Genomic DNA, 23,514 nt, shown 5'->3' with positions numbered 1-23,514 from the left:
GATACAGTGTCAAATGCCTTGGACATGTCGAGAAAGATGGATGAGACAAGCTGGTCTTCATTAATGAGATGATGAACAGTGTTAGTAAAGGTTAGTAGGGTAGTGCTGGTACAATGTTTAGGTCTAAATCCATGCTGGGAACTGGTAAGGAGATTTTTGTTTAGGAGCTAGTTAATGAGGTGCTTGCGGATACATTTTTCTAGGATTTTTCCCAGGGGGGAGAGGATGGCTATGGGGCAATAGTTGTTTAGCTCTGTAGAGCTATGTAGGAGATTCATAAGTATAGGGTTTGTGGATGCCTTGTAAGCCAGGCATAGATCACCACTCAGCAATCTATACAAGACTGAGTAGAGGGAAACGGCTTTAAGGTGCTCTGCATAAGGCAGGTTTATTACACCTTGTATTCTTTTTGTAAGGAACCTCTGTGATCCCTCAAGTTGCTGCATATGCCTGGTCAGGTACACACCAAACTGAGCATTGTACTCTTTGATTGATCTGATAAGGGCAGAGTGGAGTGGAATAATGACCTCTTTTAACCTAGATACCATGCCCTTACTGTAAGTTGCACTACGTAAAAGGATTTCCTTACCACTGTGACCACATGGTGGTTGAAGGTAAGGCTATTATCTACATAGGTGCTAGATCCCTGACTACTGGGTCAGCTCTTCGGGGTATATTATCAACATGGCGATTAGCTAGGATGGTTGTCTTGCCTCCATTTCAGAGAAGTCAATGTCAAAAATGAGCAGGCCAAGTACCGAGCCCTGGGAAACTCTGTTAGTGACTGGCCTCTCAGTGGAGGTGTCTTCACTTATTTTGGCCTCCTATCAGTGAGCCATTTAGCTATTCAGCACATGATAAAAGGGTTTATGCCTGAGTCGGGTATTGTATCAAAAGCCTTGGCCAGGCTGAGGTAAGCTATGTGCACTGTCTTACCTTCATCCAGTGCTTTGGTGACCCTCTCAAAAAGTCCACCAGATTTAATAGGCATGACCATCCTTTAACAAAGCTGAACCGTGTTGGGTTCAGCATTTGCAGGTTACTTACATACTCATTTGTCATGCCTTACACATGATGCTGGTAAGACTTATTGGCCAGCAGTTATCGTTATCAGTGTTTAGACCTCATTTGTGCAGGGAAATGACTTGTCATCTTCCATTCCTTGGGCACAAAATCTGACTGAAGACTCCAGTTGGAAAGGGATTCAAGTGGACCAGAGAGGTCATGTTTCATGATATTTATTAAACATCCCAGGATGGCATCAGGGCCCACTGATGCAGTGTTTTTGGTTTGGAAAATGCATTGATGACTTGTTTCCTAGTAATGGCTGGGAAACTGTGGTATGCTATATTTCCTTTGGACTATCAGATGAGAGTGGGGGGAGAAATTTGAGCTGAACCAGTCAGGCAAAAGGTTGGCAAAGGCCTGTGGTTCAGTGTGGTTGATGCTCTGCATATTGCTATGTAGTTTTCTTGAGGTTATGGACATAGCTTTGTTCCTCCTACATCCAAGATTTTTTTCTCTTTTGTTGTATAACCAATTGATATTGTAATTCCACCTGGGTAGCTTGTCTTTTGAGTTTGCCTTATTCTTAATACTAGTGGGCACAGCTCACCCTCGAACAGCTATCAGTATGGCTGTACAGAGATTTTGTATTATATGCTATGGTGTTTATTGGGTTTGGGGTGCTTGGAATTTAGCCAAAATGTTGCTTAGTAGAGAAGAGGCAAGCCTTCAAGTAGTTCCTAAAGGTTTTTAATTTCACTGGATCCCTGGATTTAATTTTTATTTCAAGTAATACTATGTTATGGCCAAATCTGATGAGTGAAGACATTATACTGGGTGAGGAACATTGGCCCCTCATTTTCATGAGTACAAGGTCAAGGTTGTTTTTGGCAGGAAAGTAGACCAACTGTTCCAGGATGTTGGTATTAACAATACTTATGAATCACTGGGCTTGTGCATTAGAAGCAGTATAGTATTCCCATTCTGTAGAGCAGTAGTTGACATTTCATGAATATCATATTGAATTTAACAGTGAGGAACTCTAGTACATTAAAATAGGTAGTATGGGTTTCCTGGGACATGGAGGGGGCCTATAGGTTGCAAGGATATGGTATGAGACCCTATTTATGGTTTGTTGCACATGTATGAATTCCAGTGGGTCATACACTTTAATTAGTCTAAATGTGAAGTGGGTTTTAATATAGACTGAGACCCCTCCAACCTTAGTTCCCTTCTGTGCAGTAGCTTGTCTAAAGGTCTGAAAGGCATTATAGCTTTGCATTGCTGCAGTACTGTCTGTGACTTTAAACCATGTCTGCATTACTACACAGATGTCTACACTCTTCAGGGAGAGGAATGCTTGCATGGAGTGAAGTTTCCTGTTAAGATTTTTAGCATTGAGCACTACCACCTTTAGATATTCCTTCATAGGTTCAGTTAAGTCAAAAGGTTTATCAATTTGGTAATTCCAAAAGAGGTACTATGGGGGTGGAAAAGGTCTTTGTCAGTGTTTGAATGCCTAGATGGGATTAGTGCAGACTATCCCTGGCAAAGCAGTGTGGTGTGTCAGCCATGTCCTCCCAGGTCATCAAATATTGTACCCCCTTGGACTGAGACCAGAAGCTAAGCCAATTGTTAAAAATCAATCACTGTCTGGTGGTAATATGGCATCGTCCTTGGAGAAGGTGGTATGATGCTCATTGCTAGGCTATCTGCCTGAGACACATAATCAGTGAGCTCAAGCATGCCTCACTTCATATAGTCAAGGGAGGCATGTCTCAGGTCATTAACACCCACACGGACTATGATAGAATCATACTGATACCTGTGGTTCAATAACTTAAGTGCCTGTGTGATGTGATGGATCTTTGCCCCAGAAAGGGTGCTAACCACAACTCTTTCCTTACTCAGTCTGGTGAAGGGGACATCAGTGTACCTCAGTACAGAATTACCAATGACCAGGAATTTTGGCTGAGTGCTGGTTTACCTTAAGGGCTTAGCCATAGAGGCACCTTATACATTGTTACTATGTGTAGCTGTGGGTGATGTTTTAACTGAGTGTTTACATGATGGCTGAGGACCCCTTCTTTGTGCTGTATATGAGGTCTTAGTGTTTTAGGAAGGTTACCTGTAAATGCCTCAACATAAGTAGTTTTATGAGTAGGGTCTTTACCCTGTGCAGCAGGCATGATGGAAGTGTCACTGACAGCCTCTGTAGGAAAGTTTTTGTTGTATGAGAGAGTTTTGCCTCCATCGTTAAAGTGTATTTACACCTCTCACATACTTTTATCTGTTTCATGAAGAATAAGAGGGCTGTCAATGTACATAAGGCAATTGCTACAATATCTCAGAATACCCATCTCAACCAGACTGGCCACAAAGAGAGTTGGGAAGTGCATATCCATGGCTACTGATCTACTAGGGAGGAGTGAGGGAAATTTAAATATTGACTAGCTCAGTATGCACAGACTAGATGCTCTAGTAGTTAAAAAATCTTTCTAGACAGTAATACCACAACAGCACAGACCCACAAACCTTTCTAATAAAAAATAACTGTTTTGGAGCCCAGGTGCTTAAATCAGAACAAAACCACTTAGTATAAGAGGCGCAATAAGCCTTCACCAGCAATTCTCAGTTCAGAAAAGTGGAGGCGACCCTCTCCTCTCACAAGAGTGTAGACCACAAACCCTAATGTAAAATTAATGTCCTAGACCCCAAGTGCTTAAAGCAGAACTAAGACACTTTTAAAATAATAGACACAAAAGTCTTCAGCCAGCAATTTCCAACTCAGAAGGTATAAGCTACTTCTCCTGGTGCAAGAGTATAGACAACAAACCTTCCTTATGTAAGATAAGTAGTTTGAAACCCAAGTGTTTAAATAAAAACTAAGAGGCTTAGAATAACAGTGACAGCATATTCAGGCTACTAACAAGCAGTAATAAATGCAGCAGATTAAATGCAACTGAACACTTTAAGAATGTGCAGCAAAAAGTGAAGTAAAGTAGGAAGAATGATATTTAATATTATTGTTTAAGAATAATAATTAATACTTATTACATTTTTTTAAAAAAATGTATGGATGAGATGTTATGTGACATTCTAAAATATTTTTACTAATGGTCTTGATGAATATGTACCATGTCTGAAGAAGTTCATAGTGTTAATGATGTAAGGCACCTAGTTGTTTTATGAACAAAGTATTAATTTTACCCAAATAAGGTGTCAATGCATTTTTATATATCATTTGTATTTTTCCTGATGCTGTGAATTAATTGAAAAGGCTTTCAGTTATGATATCTCTCTGTCTCTGTCTCTCTCTCTCTATCTCCACCATCAACAAAGATAAAATATCTTATTACTATCAAAAAATGTGACTAGTAATCTTGGTATTGCCACTCTGATGAATAATGGTTAATATTGTGTAATCTGGACATAACATCCCAATCTTGCTTATTATTTTGAGGGGATGCTTTTAAACATTATATTGAAATTCTTTTAGAGATTCATAGCTTACTAGACTGCCAAATTGCTTGCTGTAAACAACGATAGCATCAATTTCTCTGTCAGAAAAGAATTCCTTTTATTGAAGTGTAGGAATAAAAGAACATAATGCCTTAACTATTTATGTTATTCCAATGGTTTGTATGTCACTCAGTCACAAGCGAAAAGCAATGACTTTACAAGCACAGCAGGCGATGTTTGTTGGTAGAATCGTCATACAGAAAAAGAAGATAGAAGGGTTTCTGACAACCTGCTGAAATGCATACTGTTTTGCTTAAAGATGAAGAACTGTCTGTCACCCTTCACTGCTGGAGCTGTCACATTTTGAAATTTACATAAAGCAGAGGAGTACTTTATACGAGCAGCTGTCAGATTGAGAAGTACAGGCAGGTAATGACAAATACACACTGGATGCTAATACGTTAGCCCACTAAGAGCAAATGTTTAATTTCAGACACAAACTAGCAGCACAGTTCTGGTTAAGTGACTTAATCAGAGCCATACTGTATGTAAGTGGAGACTAAAAAAAGCAAAGAAAAAAAGGGAAACAGGATAAAGTTAGGGTTTGCTGAGAGCCTTAACACTCTCACTCTGTGCTATAGTGCCAGACAGTGGAACAAATTCCTTTAGGTATGAGACAAGCAAAAACAACAGACTTGCTAGGAAGCACTGCTGCCTCAGCCTGCCAAGAATGCCTCACTCCTGCATATTCATGAGGTGATGAGGTGTGGGAAGGGGATATAATGTCATACTTTCATCAGGGAGCTCTCTGTGCTGTGCTCAGAATGCCCAGAAGCACGTGGCAGTTCCCATCCAGAAACAGAGTACCTGAGCTGTCACACTACACATTTCATACATAATGACATTCTGAATCATGCAAGACAGACCAATCACAGTATTTATCTCATTGTAGCTCAGCAGTCTCTGTAGTTCCCTGAAATGTGCCAGGCATTCAGATAACAGTGGCTAGATACCATCACGGCACAAGATGGGAAACTCCAGGTCTATTGCAAACAATGACGTGGTTAGTGGAAGTATAACCACAGCATTCATGTTTTTGTAGGTAGCATGAAGGAGCAAAATTAATGAAAAATTAGGATTTGCTTACATTAGCAAGGTAGAACAAATTACTTACAGAGGTAGGTACTCTGAATACTGTGGATGTAGGTACAAATAGCCAGATAAAACAAGATAAATGATCCAGAATGTACATCAAGGTCCAAAAAGTAACAAATATATGCATTGGCTAACTCACATGTCAATATACTATTTGGAATGGCAATGGGCAGATATCCTTTACCTTTGGATATATGTGACAATTGCCATAAAAACTTCTTTGCGCAACACATTGTAATAATAGGACAATATATTTTAGAATATCATGCCAAGGACAATGAAGAACCCAGCCACTGGGGATGCACAAACCAGTGCATTTCTTTGTGCCAGTCCCAAGCCCAGATAAATGGGGAGGGTTGCATCAGGAAGGGCATCCAGCGTAAAACTTCGCCAAAACATTTCATGCAGACACCAAGAAACATTTTTATACCAGATTGGTCGAGGCCCGCCACCAGTGATGTTAGCCTACAGGGTGCTGGCAGAAATTGGGCTACTGTTGGCTGAAGGAGGAGAAGAGGCAGAAGACATGGCCGAAGGCAGGAAGAGAGGAGAAAGGCTAGGAATGTGGTAGTGAGGGTCAGAACTTTGAATGTTGGCAGTACGACTGGTATAGGGAGAGAGCTAGCTGATACGATGGACAGAAGGAAGGTTGGTATATTGTGTGTGCAAGAGACCAGATGGAAGGGGAGTAAGGCTAGGTGTATCAGAGGTGGGTTCAAATTGTTTTATCATGGTGTGGATGGGAGGAGAAATGGCGTAGAAGTTATTCTGAAGGAACAGTATACTGAGAGTGTTTTGGAGGTGAAAAGAGTGTCGGATAGAGTGATGTTTATGAAGCTGGAAATTGATGGTGTAATGATGAATGTTGTTAGTGCATATGCTCCACAAGTTGGGTATGCAATGGATGAGAAAGAAAAATTTTGGAGTGAATTGGATGAAGTGGTGATGACTGTACCCAAGGGTGAGAGAGTGGTGATTGGAGCAGATTTCAATGGGCATGTTGGTGAAAGGAACAGAGGGGATGAGGAAGTGATGGGTAGGTATGGTGTTAAAGGAATGCAGAAGGTCAGATGGTAGTGGATTCTGCGAAAAGGATGGACATAGCTGTGGTGAATACATATTTTAACAAGAGGGAGGAGCATAGGGTGACATACAAGAGTGAAGGAAGATGCACACATGTGGATTATATCTTATGTAGGAGGGCCAGTTTGAAGGAGATTGGAGACTGTAAATTGGTGACTGGAGAAAGTGTAGTTAGGCAGCATAGGATAGTGGTTTGTAGGATGATGTTGGTTATCAAGAAGAGGAGGAGGAGTATGAGGGCAGCACCAAGGATCAAATGGTGGAAATTCAAAAAGGGTAATTGTGAGGTGGAGTTCAGGGATGAGTTAAGGCAGGCACTGGGTGGCAGTGAAGAGTTACCAAATAGCTGGATAACTACAGCAGAGGTAGTAACGGAGACGGCTAGAAAGGTGCTTGGTATCACATCTGGACAGAGGAAGGACGACAAGGAGACATGGCGGTGGAATGAGGAAGTACAGGAGAGTATACACAGAAAGAGGTTGGCAAAGAAGAAGTGGGATTGTCAGAGAGATGAAGAAGGTGCATGGCAAAGAGAGAGGTGGCAAAGGCTAAGGATAAGGCATATGAAGAGTTGTATGAAAGGTTGGACATTAAGGAGGGAGAAAAGGACCTATACCGATTGGCTAGACAGAGGGACCGAGCTAGGAAAGATGTGCAGCAGGTAAAGGTGATAAAGGATAATGAGGGAAACATACTCACAAGTGAGGAGAGTGTGTTGAGGAGATGGAAAAAGTACTTTGAGGGGTTGATTAATGAAGAGAATGAGAGGGAGAGAAGGTTGGATGATGTAGGGATAGTGAATCATGAAGTACAATGGATTAGCAAGAAGGAAGTAAGGATAGCTATGAAGAGAATGAAGAATGGAAAGGCTGTTGGCCCAGATGACATACCTGTGGAAGCATGGAGGTGCTTAGGTGAAATGGCAGTGGAGTTTTTAACCAGATTGTTTAATGAAATCTTAGAAAGTGAGAGGATGCCTGAGGAATGGAGAAAAAGTATTTTGGTACCGATTTTTTTAAGAATAAGGGTGATGTGCAGAGCTGTAGTAACTACAGAGGGATTAAACTGATCAGTCACAGCATGAATTTATGGGAAAGAGTAGTGGAAGCAAGGTTAAGAAGGGACGTGATGATTAGTGATCAGCCATATGGTTTCATGCCAGGAAAGAGCACTACAGATGTGATCTTTGCTCTGACAGTGTTGATGGAGAAGTACAAAGAATGTTGGAAGGAGTTGCATTGTGTTTTTGTAGACTTAGAGAAAGCATATGACAGGGTTCCTAGAGAAGAGTTGTGGCATTGTATGAGGAAGTCAGGAGTGTCATAAAAGTATGTAAGAGTGGTACAGGATATGTACGAGGGTAGTGTGACAGTGGTGAGGTCTGCGGTGGGAGAGAGACAGATGCATTAAGATGGAGGTGGGGTTACATCAAGGATCAGCTCTGAGCCCTTTCTTATTTGCAATGGTGATGGACAGGTTGACAGAGATCAGACAGGAGTCCCCGTGGACTATGATGTTTGCAGATGACATTGTGATCTGTAGTGAGAGTAGGGAACAGGTGGAGGAGACCCTGGAGAGATGGAGATATGCTCTAGAGAGAAGAGGAATGAAGGTCAGCAGGACTAAGACAGAATATATGTGTGTGAATGAGAGGGAGGATAGAGGAATGGTGAGGATGCAAGGAGTAGAGGTGGCGAAGGTGAATGAGTTTAAATACTTGGGGTCAGTAGTTCAGAGTAACGGTGGGTGTGGAAGAGAGGTGAAGAAGACAGGATGGAGTGGGTGGAGAAATGTGTCAGGAGTGATTTGTGACAGACGAGTACCTGTAAGAGTGAAAGGGAAGGTCTACAAGAGGGTAGTGAGACCAGCTATGTTATATGGGTTGGAGACAGTGGCATTGACAAAAAGGCAGGAGTTTGAGCTGGATGTGGCAGAATTAAAGATGTTAAGATTTGCACTGGGTGTAACAATGGTGGACAGGATTAGGAATAAGTATATTAGAGGGTCAGCCCAGGTTGGAAGGTTTGGAGACAAAGCCAGAGAGGCACAATTACGTTGGTTTGGACATGTGCTGAGGAGGGATGCTGAGTATATTGGGGAAAAGATGCTAAGGATTAAGCTACCAGGTAACAGGAAAAGAGGAAGGCCTAAGATAAGGTTTATGGATGTGGTGAGAGAGGACATGCAGGTGGTTGGTGTGACAGAGCAAGATGCAGAGGACAGGAAGAAATGGAAACAGGTGATCTGCTGTGGCGACCCCTAATGGGAACAGCCAAAAGAAGATGATGATGATGCCAAGGACAGTGAAGATGACTACACCACCTACTGCAACACAGAAAGGGGACAATATAGGTATGATATACACAGTGAATGACCTGTATGTCTCTGGCCATATGTGTTCTATACTAGTATGGACACATCTGGTAATAACATTTGTTGTGGCCAAGGAAGATGTACCCATTACATCACATTACATTTGCTTAACAACAGAGTGAGAAAATAAGCCCATCAAATTAATCCTTTAAGTGCATTCACTATTCTACCTTCCTCCATCACTACCTTCCCCCTTACTTGTTGCCACCTATCTCATGCCCCCTTGAATCCCTCCAAGGATTCCCACTCCACAAACCATTTCTTTAATCCACTCCGTGGATCCACAACCTCCTCTATGAAAGTAATATTTCAAATACGATTATTGAAATACCTCATCTCTACAGTCTACTGCCTGTCCTTCTTCTTTCCTCCTCTACTTCCCTTCCTGTTTAATATGACCCCAACATATTCCTCTTTCTGGTCATATACTTTCCCTTCCATCCCATGGCAACCATCTGGTGACCTTTATTTGAAGTATTTCCAGTATCCTAATGTTACTCTCCTTGTATAATCTCTAAAATGTATCCTAGTGCTCCAGGGTGGATATATTAGAATGCCCCATTTGCCATACAGGGATAAAGTCCTTACTATGGGCCAGACAAGCTGGGTTTGATTAGTGGCTCAGGCAGATTTTGGAGCTAGTAAAGTGATTTTTAGCATGTTTATCCTAAAGGGAAGGGATGGTGCAAGCTGTATAATTCCACACTTTCTTGGAGAAAGAATGGCAACACAAGGATGTCCCTAGAATAGAGATTTGGTCACAGAGCCACACGGGCAGTAGACCTCATGGTGCAAGCACAACCACATACATTTACAAGTGTGGGTACAGTAGTTCCTTCTATTACATATATCATTCATCCCCTACCGGGGCAGAGGGTAGAGGCAACACCCCATACTGCCATTGCCAGGCATCAGTGAGAGCCTAAAGCACCCTCATGACTGCATACATGATGCCCCCTGAAGATCTCTCTTGTCTCCTCTGCTGTTGTCCAAGGTTTGATATTCTCCACCTCCATTTGCTTACTCTGAACAAGCCATTTAATCAGGCAGTGTTTTGGGGCAGTTGGGAAATTGGACTAGGCACCTTAGTGGTTTCTTAGACCGCATGCCTAGTAATTACCTATGAACCCATAAGGAGAAGCTGAATGGTCAGCAAACATGAGGCAAATACAAGATAGGAAAAAAGCTGTTTAGATGAAAAAGGATACATGGGGTAATGGTAAACTGAATACAGTACTGAGAGCAGTTTCATTAATTTGCAGATCTACATGGGCCATGAGCTTAAAATGTGTCTGATGTTCACACTTTCACAATTTTGAGATTTTTCACTGATCAAAAAGGATGTGGGACAATTTTACAGTTAAGATTTTTTATACGTTTTTGACTCTCTCTTTGCCTGTAAAATCATTTTTCCTTAACAGTAAATCATAGATACCTAACAAAGTTTATCATGTAGCAGACACTCTGTTTACTACAGCAGACTGTTGCAGTGATATCATATATTGCTATTAAATAGTCTTTATGAATGGATGCACAGCTACAGAAGCATTTGTACTGAGCTAAACAAAGCAAACATAGGCTGCTCAAGGACTAGAGGCCATCATGTGATAGTGTCTTCCTTTCCAGGAAAATAAAACTTGCTTTGTAGACTGACTATAACTATCTTGCTCCTGCAACTTTAACTAATGAATTAATTAGTAAAACACAAGATTAAATGCAGTTGTAGGCGCTGTTCTCCAGTAACTATAAAGGTTTTCCTCTTAATAAAATGTGGAAACTCAATTTCAATAAATTCAAGGTCCAGGTCCAACAGACCACTAGGTAAAACATTTCAAGACACCAATTTATTTGAAAAAAAAAAACAGACTAATCTTGACTTCTAATAGGCTGGCCATTCATTGACACTAATTAACATTGAGGTAATGCTGAACCAAACCTTTGGTAATTTACACTTGAATGTTAATACAAAGTTGTAGAGGTTCAGAGGAATTCATGATCTTAACATTTCATAATTTTGTTTCCAACTTATATAAATGTTGTAAAAATTAAATACAAGTAAAATCATCAAATAAATTGTGACAGGAAATACTCATTTCTTATTACTACATTAGTTTGGTGTATAAATACCAATAAATATATAAAAATATAAAAAATATATATATAAAATGTATGTAAAATATATATATAGTATAAAAATATTGTATGTTAAAACCACATTTATTCTTGTACCTTAAATAGTGTTAACAACTATATTTTATGCTACACCCTTAATAAAAATAAAATATATTATATGTACATGCTCCATAAGGACTGAATCTAAATATTTTATTTATTTATTTATTTGTTTACATAAGTTACAACCGTTAACCATCTATCGATGTCTCTTTGGGTCATCAGCGAGAATCTTAAGGGCTGGGTCGATGGATATGTGGTCATTCAATCCATAATTTCCACATGCGTCCAACCTTAACTGCCAAACCATCTCCCTAAATTCCAGTTTGGTTTCCCAATCCCCCCTCTCTCTTGCTTCACCACCTCTTCTAATATCCAAAATTGAAAATCTGCATCTATACATATCTGGGTATGTCTAAATAAGGCATTGTTGTCGTTCATTTTGATAATATCTCTATTGTGTTCATATATACATGCCCTTAAATTACGTTCAGTTTTCCCTATGTAGTATTTCAGACATTTCTTACAGTAACTCAAATATACCACCCCTTTTGTGTAACAACTGTAGTATTTACTACCTATCAATTTCAAATTTATATTTGGTAGTTCCAATTCTTTAGTGTCTGCCATAAAAATACATTGTGCACACGTACCACATCTAAAAGTACCATATTTACTACTTGCTCCACTTGGAATGTTTTTCTTTTTCTCAAGTATATTTTTCAAATTTCTGTTCTTCCTAAAAGCATATCTAAGTGGTAATTGGAAAACACCTGTCTTATTAGACATTTTACTAAACATTCACCATGCATCGTTGATGCATTTTTTAATCCATCTGACACCATTAAAGTGTGTCAAAACCAAAAAAGGAAGTTTCTCTTCCTCATCTTTTCTGGTGCTAAACGTATTTTCTACCCCAATAGTACCTATGTTTGTTAGTAGGGGTTTGTATAATGTATCCAATCTATCTGTTACAACTTTTTTGTTTGATTCAATCATGTGGTCAGGATATCCCCTTTCCTTGAACATATTGTGTAGTATTTCCATTTCTTCCATCAGTTCTGTTTTGTCAGAAGTCATTCTAGCTACTCTAATCATTTGTCCTTTTATTATATTCATCTTTGAGTGGTAGGGATGGTCACTCTTAAAATGTAAAAAAGAATTTGAGTAACATTCCTTCCGAAAAATTCTAGATTTGAATTTTTTATTTATTCTATCTTTTGTCAATTTAACATCCAAATAATGTATTTCTTCTGAGTCTGAATCGTAAGTAAACTCGAGAAATTCCGTACTCTGATTGATGTGTGTAATAAATTTATTAATTTCATCTTTGGGTCCGTCCCACAAAATAAATATATCGTCCAAGAATCTATAATAGCCTACAATATGTTTGTAAAAAGTAGAACTAAAGACAAAATGTTTTTCCCAGAATAACATTATAATGTTTGCGTAAATGGGGCACAGGCAGATCCCATGGCAACCCCATCTGTTTGGTGGTATAAATCTCCTTGAAAATAAATGTAGTTATACTTCAAAACAAGTTCCATATTTTCCATAACTAGCTTAAAATCATCACCTGTAAGAATTTTCATCTCCACTATCATATTTTCAAACCATTCCAACCCAATTTGGTGTGGAATGACCGAAAATATATCTCTCACATCAATTGTCAAAAAAACAATACCATCCCTGTACTGGGTGCCACCTATTTTAGATAAGAAATCCCATGAATCTATTAAAATGTGTGGAAATTTCTTATAAAATTCTTTTAGTTTAATGTCCACAAAAATTGCAAGCGGTTGTGTTTTTGAACCTTGTGAGGACACAATTGGTCTTAAAGGTGGACTTTCTTTGTCCTTGTGCACCTTAGGTATACCAAATATTGCTGGAATAACTGGTTTTGTTACTCTTAAAAAATTGTATAATTCATTGTCTATTAGACCTTGTAGTAAATTGTCTTCTAAAATCATGTCTATTTTTCTGTAAGAAATATTCACTTCATTCCTAATCATAAAAGATGTTATCTTTCAGTTTCAGTGCAGCAATACACAAAATGTCTAAAACTAGGGAACTTTCTGTATTGTCTTGGAAGTGTTTTATTGTTTTATGACTTCCACCATTTGCCAAAGATCTGAGGAAAATCCCTCTCTGTATTTCCATAGGTGGATACTAAAAAATGCTAGCTTTCAACATTGGGGGGTTTACATGGGATAGAGTCAGTTGACAAGAAATTATGTCATTCTGCAAGCTATGCCAGCAGTAATATTTGAGATATTAATTTAAGAACTCTCTGAGAGAGACAGAGCACTCTGTGGTCTGTCTTGGACCTGACAAGAAGACCCATTCACCACACATTTGCCTTGCTGTTAAATAAGTTATTAGGGTTAGTAATTCTCTTAGATACAGTCAGGAATATAGCAACGCTTAATTTAGATGTTTATCTTTATTTATTTGAGACTGCATTGCAATGTTGTTTGAAATATTTTCTGTGATTTTGAGTTCTGATGTTACTGTGATTATATACTGAGTATTTTATTGTTCTTTTATTATTTATTATTAAATATATTTAAACCTTTCATTGTGGCTGCTCTGTCTAGAGATATTTAAGTTTTGAGAGTACTTGCATATTTATTTGGTGACATTATGTAGTCCACTCCTAATAGCCTTGCTCTTGGTCAAACTATCATTTGTATTAACTGTAACATTACACTGTAAGATTGGGCATTCTTTGTTAAGGGCCTTAAAGTAGCTGATAAGGGGTTCTGGTGGCAGTGATAACTACCTTATAGTCTGGCCAGAAGGGGGCATATCTATTAAACCTATGCCAGCTTTCCCCAGGTGTGTGTGTGTGTGTGTGTGTGTGTGTGTGTGTGTGTGTGTGTGTGTGTGTGTGTGTGTGTGTGTGTGTGTGTGTGTGTGTGTGTAAATCAAATCTCCAAGAGTGTGTGTGAAAGCTACTTGGGCAGGGACACAAAGCACTAGTTGGACAGACAGAGTGTTGGAGGACTTGGCTTAGAACCCTGGCCAAGGACTCAACTCTATAACTGTGCCAGTGTGGAGTCTTATTGGCGATCTGGAGAAGGAAAGAAACCAGCTTCAGACTGACTGTGGTCTCTGTGTGCTCTTAAGGGAAATTGCACTTGATGCAGAGAGCTGCATCTGGAAATACTGTGTGTGCCTGTCATCCTCCCAATGTACATCCCCCCCTATTGCTAGTGGTGAGAATTGTGGCTCCTTGATTACTGGTTCAGTGGTGCAGAGTTACATGCTAATAGCCTTTTTGGTGTAAACTTTATGATTCTGATTTCAGCCTGTCCATGGGATGCCATTATTTTACCATAACAGGCTCTCTGTCATGCACTATTTTGAAAAGATAAGCATGTACTCAGAGGTATCAGTTATCCAGCACAGTCTTTTTGTTTATCCCCTGGGAGATGAGTCAAAAGATGAAGAGTGTATGGAATACAGATGATCGCCATACTCGAACTGCTGCAGTCACACCTGAACTGCTGCAGTCACACCTGAACTACAGCAGCCTCACCTGAGCTACAGCAGTCAAACCTGTATACAGCAGTCACAACTGACTTGCAGCAGCCACACCTGAATTACATTAGCCACACCTGACATGCAGCAGCCACACCTGAACTACTGCAGTCACACATGAACTACAGCAGTCACACATCAATTACAGCAGCCACATCTGAACTACAGCAGTCACACCTGAACTACAGCAGTCACACCTGAACTACAGAAGTCTATTTAATCACAAAAGGCAGAATGTGCTGTGATAGAATATATCCTATATACATGTCTGAAACCACCTTGTCATACTTCAATGACTATAAAGATCCTATCAAGAAAATGTCATTATGTATCATAATGCAGTATTTATTTCAAAAGATTGCAGGGAAATTACATAAAGCAGCAATGGTAGTTGGCTTACACATATAACATTAAGACGTGTTGTACAAGTATCACATGTGCACATGAAAATAGACTGTTCACAATGGTATAATATGCATGGATACCATGTGTAAAAGATATGCATCAGTGGCTAATGTGGTCATGCTGATGGACAGTCAATTTTATGATAGCTACATAGCAATGAAGACTCTAGCTAGGCTGGGTCTTTTTTGCAGACATTCAAATAATGGTTTGTAGCAGGCAGTATAAGAGTACAGCCACACATGTCTGTTTTTAATTTACTAGCTGGTTATAGTTCCATTAAACACAAAAGTCATATTTAAGGAGAAACCTAGTATTGATCATTTTTTATTTTATTAATATTTTTATAACTTACAAGAAGTATTAAGTTATTAAATATATTTTATAACAATGTAAATATCAAATAAATACAAAAAGTCAAATAAACAAACTGTTTACAATATATACAGAATGCCCAAAACCAAATTATATGTATATGGCACAAACTGTGATTAAATTGCAAATAATTAATATAAGCATAATTATGATGAAAATTTTAATTGAGGTCTAACACTTTCAACCAGGAATTTCCCTTACGATTGTTAGAAAAATTGATCTTCTTAGTTGTTGTTGTTTCTTTAATAGCAGTGCCTTTCAAAAAAGCAAGAAATACTTCAAACTGCAGTTCTGAAGTCTTCTTCCACTTTCTTGTGATATTTTTCCTAGCTACACCAAGAATTGTCCAAGTTAAATAATAAAAATCTTTCTTTGAATTTTTAATTTCTAAAACATTAAATAAAACTAGTTATTTGTTAGTGTGAAAGAATAAGACTATAGAGCTTTTAAAAATCTTGAATCTTTTCCCAGAGCTTAGATAACATGGGACAATCATAAAACATGTACGACCAGTTGGCATTACAGTATTTGTTTACATCCCCAGCATTCAGGTTCATCTTTTTTTTTTAAATTTACAACTCTTAATAGGAGTCACAAAAGCTCTGTATATAAATTTCCAAATCAATACCCTCCAATAAAGAGACCAAGATGTGTTTTTAATAGAAAGAAGTTGCTGTTTGTTTTGCTCATTAAAGATATTTGGTGCTGTCTTGTAATTTAATTCCAGAATTTATCATTGACAATTTTTAAGCTGCTTGCCAAGTGTCTCACATTAGGCATATAGATAGTGTGGGAAGGAAACCCTAGTAGTAGTTAAAGCTTATTAGGATAACCACTAGCGTTCAATGCTTTCATACATGTTGCAGAATGAATGGCCAGCATAACAACCTACAGAATTGCTGCAACAGTAAGAAAAACTCAACTTTTGCACTGAGTTCTACCACAATCAAATGGAAATGGTTGTTGCTTGAAGGGGAAAAATTCTCTGCAGCCTGCCATATGAATGTGGGGACTTGTCACCCCCACCCAGCATATTAATTGCTCCTTAGCATTGTTCTCTGTCTCTTATTTTTTGAAGTCGCGTGTTTTCTGTTTTGCCATTCAAGCTACAGTTTTGATCCCTAAATCCATTATATACAGGCCACATTATACCTACAGTAGTAAACATGGTAACTGGCATTTTTAGAGTCAGACAGATCTATGGTAACTTATTTTTAGAGGGTTATGTAGAGGCCTGGAACAGTTTAGTACCCAACATCCAACAATGTCATGCATTGTGAATCCTAAACATGGGTAACAGAGGAGGACAGAAGGGGTATTAAGCGGTTGCACAGAATCCTAAAATAGAAAGATGAGGTTACAGAGGTCATCCCCTAGTCTACTACAGGAAAATAGTGAGATTATATGGGTGTCAGATTAAGGGAACCACATCTGAAAAGGAAATAAGAACTTATTTTGTCAAAAAGGTTGTTAACCCAATGACCGTGACAGTAGTTGATAGAACTGGAGTTGAGATAAAGTAGTCCAGAGGGGTAATGGCAGCAATGCAAAGGAATAGATGACAAAATGTAGAGAAGGTACATAGCTGGGTGAACACAAAAACTTGAATTGTCTTCCATTGTCTGCATTCCTGTTATTTTTATCTGACTTTGCATATGCATCTTGTCTGTACCCTCGAGTAACGGCATCCATGAGTAATTGCAATGCACATGACAAACATATATGATTGACACTATTTAGCTGATGGCCAACTGTGCAATATACAATATATATAAATACTTACTGGTATTTTGGTACTCCTATCCAATTCTGTACACCTGTCAGACACCATTTTATGTTTGCATAAAGAAAAATCTTTACAACATACACAACGGTAACAAAATTGTACATTCAGTGCTTCAGGTCCAGTCAATCGCACAATGCCACTGACAGACAAATAGAAGAAGCCCACTTAAGGTAAATATTATTGTGAAAAGTCATGTGGCACTCTATTTGGTTATTACTAATACTCCATTATAAACCCATGCCATTTCATGCCACTGCCGCGACAGCCCTATTCACCTATATATATATATATATATATATATATATATATATATATATATATATATATAAATATCAAGCAGAGCACCTCTTTGGCCCTCTTCAAAAGGAACCTTGATGACCGGATGGGAGAAAGGAAATTCATCCCAGGGATCACGTCAGTCACCCTGCTAGACAGCGGTCCAGGGAAGTAAATAGTGTGGGAAGAAATAGCCAGGGAATTGTTATGGCTAGGCTTGTATAGGCCCTAGGGCTGATAGCCTAGTACTAACCTATGAACCTATATATATATATATATATATATATATATATATATATATATATATATATATTTATATAACAAACATAGACACACACACACACACACACACACACACACACACACACACACACACACACACACAGCACCTTTGTAGACATGGGGTAGGAAGGGACTCAGTCACTGTTAGTTGATGTACTAAAAGATTCTGGTAACCTCTGCCTTTCCCTTCACTGAAAGACATTGCAGATATGCCTACTTTTCTGTCTTATTGCTAAATGCCTGGTCCTGTGATTCAGACAAAGTATCACTGGCAAATTAACTTAAGTCACTTAAGTTTTCCTATTCAATAACAAAAAAGGAGCTCACACCAGTCGTGAGAATTTCTTATCTGTTTATCATATCTATTCACCGTAGTGCTTTTTTGTCTCTTGTCATGTCCTAGATTGCAGATATTCAATTGATCTTTCCCTTAACAGCCATTCAGAAATCTTTCTCCCTGATAAGGGGAGTGGATACTCTTACATAGCTGCTACGTAGCTGCTACTTTTTCCAAGTTTGCAAAAAATGGGTTGTATGTACTTTGCTTTGATGCTTCAAGGCCCTGCCTACATCATATGTATGCCTGTAACGGACACAGTAATGATGCTGTCAGCAGTATCCACCAACCTTTCATATTTAAAGAGCTTTGTCATTTGGCCTCCTTCCTTTGCATGCCCTCATTTTTCTGAGATGTAATATAGTTCTTCCTTTTAATACATTCACCTTCCTCTTTGTTACTAATAATAGGCATATTCTCTATTTTCTGCAATTATGTCTAAAACATCTCTAGGTATTTTAGAATGATAACTTTGCTTTAGCACTTTTAAATTTAAACTTTGATTAATTCAGTATGTTAAAAGGCACGTATGCTCTTTACTAAAGTGGTTATTTCAAAAACATGTTAGTAATTTCACAATTCTTACACAGCCTATCTGGACCTCGCCAAGGCCTTTCACACCATCCCCCACTCTGGAATCATAGATAAACTTACTAAGCTAGGCATTAATCCCTACGTCACTCGATGGGTTGCCAACTGGCTTACTGACAGAACCCAGACTGTAAAAGTAGCCGACTCCAAATCCAGCTCCAGACAAGTGACAAGTGGAGTACTTCAGGGATCAGTCCTGGGACCTCTCTTGTTTGGCATCTACTTCTCTGAAGTACAGGCCAACACTAAGGGACTCTGGCTAACAAAGTTCGCAGATGACTGTAAACTGGGAGCCATTATTGAATCCCCAAATGATGTGGATACTCTATAAAAGGGCTTTACAGAAACAGATGCTTGGTACCAGAGCCATGGGCTCAAGCTCAATCCCAAGAAATGTATAGTTATCCCCTTTGGGAAAAAACATGTACCTGTGAATTATCACATAGGTGGCAGCACACTAAACACCAAAAGTGTGATAAGAGACTTAGGGACACAGGTGGACAGTGGTCTCACCTTCAATAACCACATCGCCACAACAGTCAGGAAATCCTTGTATGTGACACACCTCATCACTAAGGGCTTTTCATCCAGAAAAAAGGAGGTCATTGTCCCACTGTACTCATCCCTCATTAGACCCATTATAGAATACAACGCCCCGTTTGGTATGTACCTCTCAAGACATCTGCAACAACTGGAAAGACCGCAGAAATACCTCATTAAAACAATCACAGGCCTAAAGCAGATGCCCTATGCTGACTGCCTTAAAAAACTCCAGCTATACTCTGTTGCATATCATCTACTTCAAGGTGATCTCTGCTTAACATACAAGGCCATGTCAAACCCAGAGCTGTTGGACATGCTACACTTAAAGAAATCCCAATCCCTCAGAGCCACACGATCCAGGGATCTAAATCTTGTCATCACAATAAACAAAACATGCTGGAGGGATAGGTTCCTGAACCAGAGACTCCCCAGACTCTGGAATAGACTGCCCATACATGTCAAACAGAGCGCCTCTTTGGCCCTCTTCAAAAGGAATCTTGATGATTGGATGGGAGAAAGGAAATTCACCCCAGGGATCATGTCATTCACCCTGCTAGACAGGGGCCCAGGGAAGTAAATAGTGTGGGAAGAAATAGCCAGGGAATTGTTATGGCTAGGCTTGTATAGGCCCTAGGGCCGATAGCCTAGTACCACCCTATGAACATGAGCTGATGATTTTTTATAAATGTTTATTTTCTGTTTAAAATACAACTGAGATGGTGACAAGAACCTGCTATTAATATAGTTTATCTTTTTTTTTTCTCTTAATTCAAAAAAGAAGGTGATCAATTTGCATCCAGCCTGGTACTACAACTTCCGTGTTACCATGGTATCCTGGGGCGATCCTGAACGCAGCTGTTGTGACAGTTCAACAATAAGCTTCATTACAGGTGAGAAAAATGTGTATTTTATTGTTTTAACAATTTTCTAACACCCAGATATTGTCAAAATATTTCATGTCCTTTCTTATCATTGTTGCAGTATTCTTAGCTCTTATGATATCCTTCTAAGGATAGCCAAACATCCGGCCAGCATATCAAAACCTTTACACCTTCCGGGTGCCATACATCAGACATATGTCCTGCATAAGGTGTACATATATATATATATATATATATATATATATATATATATATACATGTGTGTGTGTGTGTGTGTGTGTGTGTGATGTATGAGTACCTAATCCTCAGAACTTCTTTGCCACCAATCTGAATGCTAAGTTTGAATTCAATCTGCAAGCCATTCACCAAGTTAGTCTACCAAGCCTTCTAAAGATAAATGACCCATTGGGGGTCTCTTCTTTCCTTTTTTTTTTTCTTTTACCTTTAGGGAAAATGTGAGGGTGGGAGGCAGATTCCCCATTAAGATAAACAAGAACAGTGCCTTTTTTGTTTGGGTGGTAACTATGAACATAGTGTGAGATCTGTCAGACATTTTTCCCTAAGACTCTCTGCAGTCGTCTGTCATCTCTTTCCATTTCTTTGGACAACCACTTTTTGAAATGTTTGGTTGAGGGTACCATGGTCAAATTTGCTCACCCCAAAATTCAGCTTCTGTTTAAAAAGAGAGCCAAATGCTGCTGTCCAGCCTCAACCAAATGTCTCCATTGGGTTGGATGAAGAATCAGAGGACCATCCAGTGCCACTGTCAGCTCCCTCTGCTGCTACCTAGTCATAGGCTGGCATGGAGCTGGCTACTTGCATGTTCACTGAAGCTGTACCTACAAATGTGGTACATATGTGAAGTGGAATCCATGACTGATTATGTCAAAGAGGCCTAGAAGGATTCCCCAAATATTTATTAGGGAAGTAGTGCTTGGAACCCTGATTGAATCTAGGTAGGGGCCTCAACCTCCTAGATGTGTTAAAGCTCATGATCCTTTGAATACAAAGGAGAATACTAATCATGCACCCCCTTTGGTTAAGGATCCCAACAAAGAATGGCAGTATCTTACTCAGGGGCTTTTCTGTGCTGTAATGGCTATGAAGTCCCCTCAGGGGTCATCTGTTCCTGCTTCTGTTCCCTGGTCTTCCACTCCTTCTAAATGCCCTTGGGACTCTAATTCCTCTGATGAAGAGTTAGACTCTGGTGAGGAGTCAATGGTCTACTGCTCTCAGATCCACTCTCCCTTGCCCTGGGGTCTGAGGAAAAGGATTCTCTTTCTCCTGGATCTCCTACGGAAGAATTGTCTTTTGGGGATGTGGTGGTTCATATGATGGAACACTTTAAGTGGGACTGTTCCCACATTTCTGATGTTCAAAAACAATATTATGAACTTTTGCAAAATGATTCTCCTCAACCTTCTGCAGTTTCTAAAGTGCTGGCTGCCCTTTAGTATACCCTCACTCCAGCTTCTCAGGCCCCTGATTCTCAACCTCCTGCCCCTAAGAAACTAAACAAGTTCTATAAAGTTCCTGACGCTCAGAAGTTTTTAAACAAAGATCCTTCATCTGATCCTGTTGTTACTTCTGTAAACATTGGTAAACCATCCAGGTTGTTGTTTTCTAAGCTTTTGCCTTCTGATAAGAACTGCCGTGAAATGGACAAGTATGGTAAACAAGTTTATGCATCTGCTGCCCTAGCATTCAGGCTTATTAATTACCAGAACCATATGACTAAGTATGTCCTGGCTCTTCTCTCCCAACTTGGGGGCATTCTGACATTTCCCCTTTGAGCTGTGCTTCTGAGGTGGCTCATCATTCACTTAAATGCAGTTATGATGCTACTGATGCCTCCTCTAGGGCAGCTGCATCTGGATCTATAATGAGGAGGTATTCTTGGTTACACCTACAGGCTTTGCCTGAAGACATCAAGGTCAAATTATTGGATTACCCCTTAGACAACCAGAATCACTTTGGCACTGCTGCTGCACTTGAATTGTTTCAGACCCTTCTGGATAACAGTAAAGTTATGCAAGATAAGATTTGAAACAAATGTTTGCCTCTAATGTTTCTAAGTTTCAGAGTGGTTATCCCTCTAAGCCTCCCTTTGTATGGAGGAAGCCTAAACAGCTTCCAGGGGCAGGAGAGCTTCTAGGAGACTTTTTCCAGACAAGCTTATTCAGGGCTGTAAGAGTCAAAATCCTTCTTTCTCTGACAAATTTGCTTCTGTCTGCCATTCAGCTCCTACCCTTCAACCAGATTTATGTGTCCCTCAGGTTCGTTCTTTCCTTTGTTTTTTGTCAACAAATAACCACTCTCATGCCTTCCTCTGCCTCCTTATCAGCTCTGAGATTTTCCTTTGGTCCTTCAGGATCTGGTGGTACAGGGAACCAGCATACCTCTCTCCTTGTCTCAGCAGGGAACATATTTTCATGCCAGGATGTTTCTGGTTCCCAGTAAGGAGAGGTTGTGGAGGCCCATTCTAGACCTGTTTTTTCTCGAGGTTTGCTCTTTCAGAATGCTGTTTCTTCAGACACTTTTCTCTCTGTTTCTTCCCCAAGCCTGTCTAGTATCCCTGGATTTGAAGGACACTTACTTCCACATTTCTACTCACCCTTTCTTAGGAAATGTTTACATTTTCCCTCTCATTATTAGTTTTCTGTTTTACCTTTTGGTCTTTCTACATCTCCAAGGGTGTTTACCAAATGTCTTGCCCCTGTGCTAGCCTTCTGCAGACTTCAGAGAATACAAGTGTTCCATTATTTGGATGAATTTTTGATTCAAGCCCCCTCTCAATAACTCCTGCTTTCAGGATCTACACTTCACTACACTTTTGCACATTGTGGGGGTTCACCATCAGGCTCAAAAAGTCAGTATTGACTCCCTTTCAGGATCATAGGTTCATAGGATCATAGAAGGTTACTAGGCTATTGGCCCTGAGGCCCTTATATGCCTAGCCAAGAGTTTAGCCCATGTTTAGACAAGTCAGCACCCAAAGTCCCTGTCCAGCAGGGACACAGGTGGAATACCAGGGGTATATTTTCTGTTTCCCATCCAGTTATCCAGGTTGCGCTTAAAAAGAGATAATGAGGTACTCTGCTTGACATGGACAGGGAGTCTATTCCACTGATGGGGGAGTGTCTGGGACATAAATCTGTCCTGCCAACAAGTCATATTGATATAACAGACTGGGTTGAGGTATTGCGCATGGGTTGCTCAAGTGGAGCTTGACTTGCAGATATGCAGCA

General features: G+C 39.5%; 1 protein-coding gene across 4 annotated transcripts in view; it reads left to right on the top strand.

The window, feature by feature from the left end:
* The window catches only part of PTPRO (protein tyrosine phosphatase receptor type O), a 1,723,724-nt gene that overhangs the window by 904,562 nt on the left and 795,648 nt on the right, over window positions 1-23,514 (top strand). For 3 of the 4 annotated variants that reach the window (XM_044088442.1, XM_044088441.1, XM_044088439.1), the window contains exon 10: window positions 20,164-20,275. In XM_044088442.1, the coding sequence (XP_043944377.1) occupies window positions 20,164-20,275 (112 nt within the window). The remainder of the gene's footprint in view (window positions 1-20,163; window positions 20,276-23,514) is intronic. The other variant, XM_044088440.1, reaches the window with a different exon arrangement.

This window comes from Protopterus annectens, chromosome 11.part0 (assembly GCF_019279795.1).
Source record: "Protopterus annectens isolate FY-2018-M chromosome 11.part0, PAN1.0, whole genome shotgun sequence".
NCBI classification, from domain to species: Eukaryota; Metazoa; Chordata; order Ceratodontiformes; family Protopteridae; genus Protopterus; species Protopterus annectens.
The sequence above is the reverse complement of the archived record's forward strand: the minus strand, read 5'-3'. Positions and strand labels throughout refer to the sequence as shown.